Source organism: Oncorhynchus clarkii, chromosome 20 (assembly GCF_045791955.1).
Source record: "Oncorhynchus clarkii lewisi isolate Uvic-CL-2024 chromosome 20, UVic_Ocla_1.0, whole genome shotgun sequence".
In the NCBI taxonomy this organism is placed as follows: domain Eukaryota; kingdom Metazoa; phylum Chordata; class Actinopteri; order Salmoniformes; family Salmonidae; genus Oncorhynchus; species Oncorhynchus clarkii.
This window is the reverse complement of record NC_092166.1, coordinates 87,402,286-87,414,465: the sequence shown is the minus strand read 5'-3', so window position 1 is coordinate 87,414,465 and position 12,180 is coordinate 87,402,286. Positions and strand designations below refer to the sequence as shown.

The following is a 12,180-nucleotide window of genomic DNA, read 5'->3' as shown; positions in this document are numbered from 1 at the left end:
ACCAGTAATACCATAACCAGTAATACCATAACCAGTACTACCATAACCAGTAATACCATAACCAGTACTACCATAACCAGTACTACCATAACTAGTAATACCATAACCAGTACTACCATAACCAGTAATACCATAACCAGTACTACCATAACCAGTACTACCATAACTAGTACTACCATAACCAGTACTACCATAACTAGTATACCATAACTAGTAATACCATAACCAGTAATACCATAACCAGTACTACCATAACCAGTACTACCATAACTAGTATACCATAACTAGTAATACCATTTTTGACATGATGAATCATTTCGTGGAAATCCCCTTCCATCAAACAACATACAATAACCATTATAGTATGTGTCCTCCTTCCTAACCATTATAGTTCGTGTCCTCCTTCCTAACCATTATAGTATGTGTCCTCCTTCCTAACCATTATAGTATGTGTCCTCCTTCCTAACCATTATAGTCCGTGTCCTCCTTCCTAACCATTATAGTCTGTGTCCTTCCTAACCATTATAGTCTGTGTCCTCCTTCCTAACCACTATAGTCTGTGTCCTCCTTCCTAACCATTATAGTCTGTGTCCTTCCTAACCATTATAGTCTGTGTCCTCCTTCCTAACCATTATAGTATGTGTCCTCCTTCCTAACCATTATAGTCTGTGTCCTTCCTAACCATTATAGTCTGTGTCCTTCCTAACCATTATAGTCTGTGTCCTTCCTAACCATTATAGTCTGTGTCCTTCCTAACCATTATAGTCTGTGTCCTTCCTAACCATTATAGTCTGTGTCCTTCCTAACCACTATAGTCTGTGTCCTTCCTAACCATTATAGTCTGTGTCCTTCCTAACCATTATAGTCTGTGTCCTTCCTAACCATTATAGTCTGTGTCCTCCTTCCTAACCATTATAGTCTGTGTCCTCCTTCCTAACCATTATAGTCTGTGTCCTCCTTCCTAACCATTATAGTCTGTGTCCTTCCTAACCATTATAGTCTGTGTCCTTCTTCCTAACCATTATAGTCTGTGTCCTCCTTCCTAACCATTATAGTATGTGTCCTCCTTCCTAACCATTATAGTCTGTGTCCTTCCTAACGAGGATTGTCTGTGTCCTCCTTCCTAACCACTATAGTCTGTGTCCTCCTTCCTAACCACTATAGTCTGTGTCCACCTTCCTAACCATTATAGTCTGTGTCCTCTTTCTTAACCATTATAGTCTGTGTCCTTCCTAACCACTATAGTCTGTCCTCCTTCCTAACCACTATAGTCTGTGTCCTCCTTCCTAACCATTATAGTCTGTGTCCTTCCTAACCATTATAGTCTGTGTCCTTCCTAACCATTATAGTCTGTGTCCTCCCTCCTAACCACTATAGTCTGTGTCTTTCCTAACCCTTATAGTCTGTGTCCTTCTTAACCATCATAGTCTGTGTCCTTCCTAACCATTATAGTCTGTGTCCTCCTTCCTAACCACTATAGTCTGTGTCCTTCCTAACCACTATAGTCTGTGTCCTCCTTCCTAACCATTATAGTCTGTGTCCTTCCTAACCATTAGAGTCTGTGTCCTTCCTAACCATTTTAGTCTGTGTCCTCCTTCCTAACCATTATAGTCTGTGTCCTCCTTCCTAACCATTATAGTCTGTGTCCTCCTTCCTAACCATTATAGTCTGTCCTCCTTCCTAACCATTATAGTCTCTCCTCCCTAACCATTATAGTCTGTGTCCTCCTTCCTAACCATTATAGTCCGTGTCCTCCTTCCTAACCATTATAGTCTGCGTCCTTCCTAACCACTATAGTTTGTGTACTCCTTCCTAACCATCATAGTCTGTGTCCTCCTTCCTAACCATTATAGTCTGTGTCCTTCCTAACCATTATAGTATGTGTCCTCCTTCCTAACCATTATAGTATGTGTCCTCCTTCCTAACCATTATAGTATGTGTCCTCCTTCCTAACCATTATAGTCTGTGTCCTTCCTAACCACTATAGTCTGTGTCCTTCCTAACCATTATAGTCTGTGTCCTTCCTAACCACTATAGTCTGTGTCCTCCTTCCTAACCATTATAGTCTGTGTCCTCCTTCCTAACCATTATAGTATGTGTCCTTCCTAACCCTTATAGTCTGTGTCCTCCTTCCTAACCATTATAGTCTGTGTCCTACTTCCTAACCATTATAGTCTGTGTCCTCCTTCCTAGCTATTATAGCCTGTGTCCTTCCTAACCATTATAGTCTGTGTCCTTCCTAACCATTATAGTCTGTGTCCTCCTTCCTAACCATTATAGTCTGTGTCCTCCTTCCTAACCATTATAGTCTGCGTCCTTCCTAACCATTATAGCCTGTGTCCTTCCTAACCATTATAGTCTGTGTCCTTCCTAACCATTATAGTCTGTGTCCTCCTTCCTAACCATTATAGTCTGTGTCCTCCTTCCTAACCATTATAGTCTGTGTCCTCCTTCCTAACCATTATAGTCTGTGTCCTCCTTCCTAACCATTAGAGTCTGTGTCCTCCTTTCTAACCATTATAGTCTGTGTCCTCCTTCCTAACCATTATAGTCTGTGTCCTCCCTCCTAATCATTATAGTCTGTGTCCTCCCTCCTAATCATTATAGTCTGTGTCCTCCTTCCTAACCATTATAGTCTGTGTCCTCCTTCCTAACCATTATAGTCTGTGTCCTCCTTCCTAACCATTATAGTCTGTCCTTCCTAACCATTCTAGTCTGTGTCCTCCTTCCTAACCATTATAGTCTGTGCCCTTCCTAACCATTATAGTCTGTGTCCTCCTTCCTAACCATTATAGTCTGTGTCCTCCTTCCTAACCATTATAGTCTGTGTCCTCCTTCCTAACCATTATAGTCTGTGTCCTTCCTAACCATTATAGTCTGTAAAGGGAATAGGGTGCCATCTTGGATGCAGAACTCAAATGTTCTGGTCAGACAGAGAGAGAGACAGACGCAGAGAGAGAGACAGACAGAGAGAGAACCTGCATGTGAGAAACTTCAGTACAGACTGCAGAATAAACCTGGGTTCAAATACTATTCGGCATCATTTGAAATAATATTCTGGGCCAGAACCCACCCATCTGGCAGGTTATAGAAAATGTTTAAATATTTGGTACGGTGCAAAGTAGAGGAACACCTTGTTCTGATCTGTCTTGTCTGACTCAATAGGAAATGTGTTCCACTTACCATGGGTGGGGATTACAGTCGTTGGTATCTGGAAAAAAGAGAGAGGAGTTATTTTCACACGCATGTGGAGAGGGGGAGAGAGAGAGAGAGACAGAGAGAGAGAGAGAGACAGAGATAGAGAGAGACAGAGAGAGAGAGAGACAGAGACAGAGTGAGAGAGAGAGGGAGACAGCGACAGAGAGACAGACAGACAGAGAGAGACATGAGTGTCCAGAGGTTGTGTTAGCGTGCTGTCTTGTCGTGTTTAGCGCCACACGGCCTGGGTTATTAACTCTACCGTGTAAACACCGTGGCCTCTTGCCCTGCTAACAAGGAGCAGGGCCCACACCCCCCGCTTATACCCCCACACCCCTGCTCACACCCCATACACCCACGCCCCTATCCACCCCTACCCCCATACACCCCCGCCCCTACCCCCATACACCCCCGCCCCAATCCCCATACACCCCCCCCCATCCCCATACACCCACGCCCCGATCCCCATACACCCACGCCCCTATCCCCATACACCCACGCCCCTATCCCCATACACCCCTGCCCCCTACCCCCATACACCCCCGCCACTACCCCCATACACCCACGCCCCTATCCTCCCCTATCCAGAACCCTACTCCTCCCCGATCCAGAACCCTGCTCCTCCCCCATCCAGAACCCTGCTCCTCCCCCATCCAGAACCCTGCTCCTCCCCCATCCAGAACCCTGCCCCTCCCCCATCCAGAACCCTGCTCCTCCCCCATCCAGAACCCTGCTCCTCCCCCATCCAGAACCCTGCTCCTCCCCCATCCAGAACCCTGCTCCTCCCCCATCCAGAATCCTGCCTCCCCCCATTCAGAACCCTGCTCCTCCCCCATCCAGGACCCTGCTCGTCCCCCATCCAGAACCCTGCTCCTCCCCCATCCAGAACCCTGCTCCTCCCCCATCCAGAATCCTGCCTCCCCCCATTCAGAACCCTGCTCCTCCCCCATCCAGGACCCTGCTCTTCCCCCATCCAGAACCCTGCTCCTCCCCCATCCAGAACCCTGCTCCTCCCCCATCCAGAACCTTGCTCCTCCCCCATCCAGAACCCTGCTCCTCCCCCATCCAGAACCCTGCTCCTATATGGTGGTTGGCAACCAACTTTAAGGTGCATTACAACCACCAACTGGACTGGAGTGTGGACAGTTCATCTTTCAATCACCCATGTGGGTATATGCTCCTAAAAACCAATGAGGAGATGAGAGAGACGGGACTTGCAGCGCGATCAAGTGTAATAAATAGAACCAAGTTGTATTTGAGCGACGTGGCCACGCAGACGACGATTACGCCCGTTGATGACCAACAGTTTGGATTAAATGATAGAATAACGTGTACATTTATTTCAAAATGTGAGAGTTAAGGCCCCCCCTAACTCATCCACAACAATAAGGCCCCCCCTCCCTCATCCACAACAATAAGGCCCCCCCTCCCTCATCCACAACAATAAGGCCCCCCACCCTCCCCCATCCACAACCATAAGGCCCCCCCTCCCTCATCCACAACCATAAGGCCCCCCCTCCCTCATCCACAACAATAAGGCCCCCCCTCCCTCATCCACAACAATAAGGCCCCCCACCCTCCCCCATCCACAACCATAAGGCCCCCCCCCCCCCCTCCCCAACCATAAGGCCACGTCCTCCCAACCATAAGACCCCGTCCTCCCCCCTCCCCAACCATAAGGCCCCCCACCCTCCCCCATCCACAACCATCCGTCCTCCCCCATCCCCAACCATAAGCCCCACCCCTCCCCCATTCTCAAGGCCATCTTCCTCTAAGCAGGGAACACAGGGAGTGATAGAACAGGTAGGACAGAAGACCTGTGTTGTATACCCACTCTGTTTACAGGTGTCTCCCTCCCAGCCCTCCTTGCAGACGCAGGTGAAGGAGTCTCCGCTGGTCACACAGGTTCCCCCGTACAGACAGGGGTTAGGAAGACAGCTGCTGTTCTTAGCTAGAGGAGGATGAGAGGTGGGTCAGTAGCATTAGTTCATCTGGGTCAAATTCAGCTAAACATTTAAAAACATTGTGCAACAAAGAAGCGAAAGCAAGTGTGTCCTATTAGATGAGTTGAAATAAAATCCTAACAGCCTGGTTAGTGCCTATTGGTCTAGAGCCAGGGGAGGGAGGAGGGGACAGCTATATTACAGGTAGCCCCTCCCTCCCAGACTAACTCACCTATATTACAGGCAGCCCCTCCCTCCCACCCAGACTAACTCACCTATATTACAGGAAGCCCCTCCCTCCCTCCCTCCCACCCAGACTAACTCACCTATAATACAGGTAGCCCCTCCCACCCAGACTAACTCACCTATATTACAGGAAGCCCCTCCCTCCCGCCCTCCCACCCAGACAAACTCACCTATATTACAGGTAGCCCCCTCCCTCCCACCCAGACTAACTCACCTATATTACAGGTAGCCCCCTCCCTCCCACCCAGACTAACTCACCTATATTACAGGTAGCCCCCTCCCTCCCACCCAGACTAACTCACCTATATTACAGGTAGCCCCCTCCCACCCAGACTAACTCACCTATATTACAGGTAGCCCCTCCCATCCAGACTAACTCACCTATATTACAGGTAGCCCCCTCCCTCCCACCCAGACTAACTCACCTATATTACAGGTAGCCCCTCCCATCCAGACTAACTCACCTATATTACAGGTAGCCCCCTCCCATCCAGGGGAACACTTGCACTGGAAGGTGTCTCCCTCATCATGACATGTCCCTCCGTTGTTACAGGTAACCTCGTCACACTGGCTCTCACCTGGAGACACACACATGATTAAAACCAAGCTTTCATAACACACACACACACACATATACAGTACACACACACACACCTGGGTGAATACCTCCACCCATCAGCACGTTTTGTGTTTCTGCTCTTCTGCACCCCAGTATCTCTACTTACACATCATCATCTATCACTCCCGTGTTAATTTGCTATATTGTAATTACTTCACAACTATTGGCCTATTTAATGCCTTACCTCCTTACTCCATTTGCACGCACTGTATATAGATTTTTTCTATTGTGTTATTGACTGTACGTTTGTTTATGTGTAACTCTGTGTTGTTGTGTTATTGTGTTATTGACTGTACGTTTGTTTATGTGTAACTCTGTGTTGTTGTGTTATTGTGTTATTGACTGTATGTTTGTTTATGTGTAACTCTGTGTTGTTGTGTTATTGTGTTATTGACTGTACGTTTGTTTGTGTAACTCTGTGTTGTTGTGTTATTGTGTTATTGACTGTACGTTTGTTTGTGTGTAACTCTGTGTTGTTGTGTTATTGTGTTATTGACTGTACGTTTGTTTGTGTGTAACTCTGTGTTGTTGTGTTATTGTGTTATTGACTGTATGTTTGGTTATGTGTAACTCTGTGTTTTTGTTTGTGTCTCACTGCTATGCTTTATCTTGGCCAAGTCACAGTTGTAAATGAAAACTTGTTCTCAACTGGCCTACCTGGTTAAATAAAGGTGAAATAAAAAATAGACATGGGTGATTGTAGAACAGAAAGAATGGGAGGAGAGAGACTGTGTTCTTACGGGAGTGGCAGGTCTTCCCCTTCCAGCCGTTCATACACTCACAGAAGAAATCAGTCACCAGGTCTCGACATGTTCCTCCGTTATGACATGGACTAGTGCTGCAGTCATCTATATCTGGAGGAGAGGAGGAGAGGAGGGGGAGAGGGGGGAGGAGGAGAGGGAGAGGAGGGAGGAGGAGAGGGAGAGGAGGGGGGAGGAGGGGGAGAGGGAGAGGAGGAGAGGAGGGGGAGAGGGAGAGGAGGAGGAGAGGGAGAGGGGGGAGGAGGAGGGAGGAGGAGAGGGGGAGGAGGAGAGGGAGAGGAGGGGGAGGAGGAGAGGGGGAGGAGGAGAGGGAGAGGAGGGGGGAGGAGGAGAGGGGGAGGAGGAGAGGGAGAGGAGGGGGGAGGAGGAGGGGGGAGGAGGAGAGGGAGAGGAGGGAGGGGGAGGAGGAGGAGAGGGAGAGGAGGGGGGAGGATGAGATGGAAAGGAGGAGAGGGGGAGGAGGAGATGAGGGAGGAGGAGAGGGAGAGGAGGGAGGAGGAGACAGAGAGGAGGAGATGGAGAGGGGGGAGGAGGAGAGGGAGAGGGAGAGAAGGAGATGGAGAGGGGGAGGAGGAGAGGGAGAGGATGGGGGAGGAGGAGATGGAGAGGATGGGGAGGAGGAGAGGGAGAGGATGGGGGGGAGGAGACGGAGAGGGAGAAGAGGGGGGAGGAGGATAGGGAGAGGAGAGGGAGAGGAGGGGGGAGGAGAGGGAGAGGGGGAGGGGGGAGGAGAGGGAAAAGAGGAGAAGGAGAGAGGGGAGGGAGGAGGAGAGGGAAAGGAGGAGAAGGAGAGGGAGAGGGGGAGGAGGAGAGGGGCAGGAGGAGAGAGGAGGGGGGAGAGGGGCAGGAGGGGGGAGGAGGAGAGCGAGAGAGAGGACAGGCAGAGTCAAACCAGCTCCACATCAGGGATCATTAACTAGATTCAGCCACAGGCCAATATTATCTGGAGCTGATGGGGGAGGAGGGAGCCAGAACATCATTTTAAATAAATACTAGACTGCAAATTGACTGCAAGAATCCCAAACAGATATAATATTTGACTAAAACATAACATTTCAAACCTGGCTTAAATGTGTATACGATCTCTCTATTATGGCGGGAACAGATTAACAATGTATCACTTGCAGCTAATTTACTGCTGTTTTAACCTTTTGCGTGTAGGGGACAGTATTTTAGTATTTGGCTAAAAAACGTACCCATTTGAAACTGCCTATTTCTCAGCCCCAGAAACTAGAATATGCATATAATCAGATTAGGATAGAAAACACTCTAAAGTTTCCAAAACTGTAAAAATATTGTCTGTGAGTATAACAGAACTGATATTACAGGCGAAAGCCTGAGGAAAATCCAATCAGGAAGTGCCTCTTATTTTGAAACCTCTCTGTTCCTATGCATGCCTATCTTCCATTTAAAGGGATATCAACCAAATTCCTTTTTCTATGGCTTCCCTAAGGTGTCAACAGTCTTTAGACATAGTTTTAGGCTTTTATTTTGAAAAATGAGCGTGAAAGATCACATTGTGTAAGTGGATAGGTGGGGGCTCTCAGGGTGAGTTTTGCGCTATAGAGTAAAGCGGCCATTGTTCCTCCCGGTACTATTGAAAAAGCTACACACTCGGTTGATATATTATCGAATACATATTTTAAAAACAACCTGAGTATTGATTATAAAAAACGTTTGACATATTTCTGTAGACATTAAGGATATTATTTGGAATATACGTCTGCGTTGTCATGACCGCTCTTTCCTGTGGATTTCTGAACATAACGCGACAAACAAATGTCAGTATTTTGGGTATAAAAATTATCTTTATGGAACAAAAGGAACATTTGTTGTGTCAGTCTCGTGAGTGAAAACATGCGAAGATCATCAAAGGTAAACGATTAATTTGATTGCTTTTCTGATTTTCGTGACCTAGCTACTTAATGCTTAGTGTACATAATGTTATGCTCTGCTATCGATAAACTTACACAAATGCTTGGATTGCTTTCGCTGTAAAGCATAATTTCAAAATCTGAGACGACAGGTGGATTAACAAAAGGCTAAGCTGTGTTTTGCAATATTGCACTTGTGATTTCATGAATATGAATATTTTGTAGTAATATTATTTGACCGCTATGCTATTCAGCGGTTGCTGACGAAAATGATCCCATTTACGGGAAGGGTAGCGTCAAGAAGTTAACGTCTTTCATGTCCAACAACAGAAGGAAAATCACCCGGCCGCCAGCTGGGAAACCCTGTTCTACGTATGCACAGTGGGCCTCCAGCTGGGAAACCCTGCTCTATGTATGCACCGTGGGCCTCCAGCTGGGAAACCCTGCTCTACGTATGCACCGTGGGCCTCCAGTTGTGAAACCCTGCTCTACGTATGCACTGTGGGCCTCCAGTTGTGAAACCCTGCTCTATGTATGCACCGTGGGCCTCCAGCTGGGAAACCCTGCTCTACGTATGCACCGTGGGCCTCCAGTTGGGAAACCCTGCTCTATGTATGCACCGTGGGCCTCCAGCTGCGAAACCCTGCTCTATGTATGCACCGTGGGCCTTCAGTTTGGAAACCCTGCTCTACCTATGCACCGTGGGCCTCGAGTTGGGAAACCCTGCTCTACGTATGCACCGTGGGCCTCGAGTTGGGAAACCCTGCTCTACGTATGCACCGTGGGCCTCCAGTTGTCAAACCCTGCTCTACGAATGAGGCTCAGTAGTGTGTGTGGCCTCCACATGCCCGATTGACCTCCCTACAATGCCTGGGCATGCTCCTGATGAGGTGGCGGATGGTCTCCTGAGGGATCTCCTCCCAGACCTGGACTAAAGCATCCGCCAACTCCTGGACAGTCTGTGGTGCAACGTGGCGTTGGTGGATGATGTCCCAGATGTGCTCAATTGGATTCAGGTCTGGGGAACGGGCGGGCCAGTCCATAGCATCAATGCCTTCCTCTTGCAGGAACTGCTGACACACTCCAGCCACATGAGGTCTAGCATTGTCTTGCATTAGGAGGAACCCAGGGCCAACCACACCAGCATATGGTCTCACAAGGGGTCTGAGGATCTCATCTTGGTACCTAATGGCAGTCAGGCTACCTCTGGCGAGCACATGGAGGGCTGTGCGGCCCACCAAAGAAATGCCAACCCACACCATGACTGACCCACCGCCAAACCAGTCATGCTGGAGGATGTTGCAGGCAGCAGAACGTTCTCCACGGCGTCTCCAGACTGGCACGTCTGTCTCAGTGTGAACCTGCTTTCATCTGTGAAGAGCACAGGGCGCCAGTGGCGAATTTGCCAATCTTGGTGTTCTCTGGCAAATGCCAAACGTCCTGCACGGTGTTGGGCTGTAAAGCACAACCCCCACCTGTGGACGTCGGGCCCTCATACCACCCTCATGGAGTCTGTTTCTGACCGTTTGAGCAGACACATGCACATTTGTGGCCTGCTGGAGGTCATTTTGCAGGGCTCTGGCAGTGCTCCTCCTGCTCCTCCTTGCACAAAGTCGGAGGTAGCGGTCCTGCTGCTGGGTTGTTGCCCTCCTACGGCCTCCTCCACGTCTCCTGATGTACTGGCCTGTCTCCTGGTAGCGCCTCCAAGCTCTGGACACTACGCTGACAGACACAGCAAACCTTCTGTGCTGCCTGCCAGGGGGCTGGTCTAGTGGTAGTGCTGCCTGCCTGCCAGGGGGCTGGTCTAGTGGTAGTGCTGCCTGCCTGCCAGGGGGCTGGTCTAGTGGTAGTGCTGCCTGCCTGCCAGGGGGCTGGTCTAGTGGTAGTGCTGCCTGCCTGCCAGGGGGCTGGTCTAGTGGTAGTGCTGCCTGCCTGTCAGGGCGCTGGTCTAGTGGTAGTGCTGCTTGCCAGGGGGCTGGTCTAGTGGTAGTGCTGCCTGCCAGGGGGCTTATCTAGTGGTAGTGCTGCCTGCCAGGGGGCTGGTCTAGTGGTAGTGCTGCCTGACTGCCAGGGGGCTGGTCTAGTGGTAGTGCTGCCTGCCAGGGGCTGGTCTAGTGGTAGTGCTGCCTGCCAGGGGCTGGTCTAGTGATAGTGCTGCCTGCCAGGGGGCTGGTCTAGTGGTAATGCTGCCTGCCAGGAGGTTGGTCTAGTGGTAGTGCTGCCTGCCTGCCAGGGGGCTGGTCTAGTGGTAATGCTGCCTGCCTGCCAGGAGGTTGGTCTAGTGGTAGTGCTGCCTGCCTGCCAGGAGGTTGGTCTAGTGGTAATGCTGCCTGCCTGCCAGGGGGCTGGTCTAGTGGTAGTGCTGCCTGCCTGCCAGGAGGCTGGTCTAGTGATAATGCTGCCTGCCTGCCAGGGGGCTGGTCTAGTGGTAGTGCTGCCTGCCTGCCAAGGGGCTGGTCTAGTGGTAGTGCTGCCTGCCAGGGGCTGGTCTAGTGATAGTGCTGCCTGCCAGGGGGCTGGTCTAGTGGTAGTGTTGCCTGCCAGGGGCTGGTCTAGTGATAGTGCTGCCTGCCAGGGGGCTGGTCTAGTGGTAGTGCTGCCTGCCAGGGGCTGGTCTAGTGATAGTGCTGCCTGCCAGGAGGCTGGTCTAGTTGTAGTGCTGCCTGCCAGGGGCTGGTCTAGTGATAGTGCTGCCTGCCAAGGGGCTGGTCTAGTGATAGTGCTGCCTGCCAGGGGGCTGGTCTAGTGGTAATGCTGCCTGCCAGGAGGTTGGTCTAGTGGTAGTGCTGCCTGCCTGCCAGGGGGCTGGTCTACATTTTTCTAAACATAAAAAACAGTGCACTTACTGATCTCACAGTGGTCCCCCTCCCAGCCGTCTCCACAGATGCACTGGTACACACTGACTTTATCTATACAGGTTCCTCCAGTACCACACGGGCTGCTCTCACAATCATTAATATCTGAGGGGAAAGGGAGAGAGGGGGGAGAGAGAGGGGTGGAGTGAGGGAGAGGGGGAGAGAGAGGGAGAGAGGGAGAGGGGTGGAGAGAGGGGGAAAGGGAGAGAAGAGGGAGAGAGAGAGAGGGAGAGAGGGGGAGAGAGGGGGGGAGAGAGGGAGAGAGGGGGAGAGAAGGAGAGGGGGGAGAGGGGAGAGGGAGAGAGGGGGGAGAGGGGAGAGGGAGAGAGGGGGGAGAGAGGGGGAGAGGGAGTGAGGGGGGAGAGAGGAAGAGAGGGGGGAGGGGGGGAAAGGGAGAGATAGGTGGAGAGAGGGGGAAAGGGAGAGAGAGGGGGAGAGAGGGAGGGAGAGAGGAAGAGAGGGGGGAGGGGGGGAAAGGGAGAGAGAGGTGGAGAGAGGGGGAAAGGGAGAGAAGAGGGAGAGAGGGAGAGGGAGAGAGGGGGAGAGAAGGAGAGAGGGGGGAGAGAGGGAGAGAGGGGAGGAGAGAATGAGAGGGGGGAGAGAGAGAGGGGGAGAGGGAGAGAGGGGGGAGGGGGGAAAGGGAGAGATAGGTGGAGAGAGGGGGAAAGGGAGAGAAGAGGGAGA

The 12,180-nt window shown here is 50.7% G+C and overlaps 1 protein-coding gene across 1 annotated transcript in view; it reads right to left on the bottom strand.

The window, feature by feature from the left end:
• Window positions 1–12,180, bottom strand: part of LOC139377019 (protein jagged-1b-like) — a 145,361-nt gene that overhangs the window by 37,066 nt on the left and 96,115 nt on the right. Inside the window, exons 15-19 of the mRNA XM_071120089.1 lie at window positions 11,488–11,601; window positions 6,747–6,860; window positions 5,852–5,965; window positions 5,033–5,149; window positions 3,184–3,211 (exon numbers count right to left, since the gene is read on the bottom strand). Coding sequence (XP_070976190.1) covers window positions 3,184–3,211; window positions 5,033–5,149; window positions 5,852–5,965; window positions 6,747–6,860; window positions 11,488–11,601 — 487 coding nt within the window. The remainder of the gene's footprint in view (window positions 1–3,183; window positions 3,212–5,032; window positions 5,150–5,851; window positions 5,966–6,746; window positions 6,861–11,487; window positions 11,602–12,180) is intronic.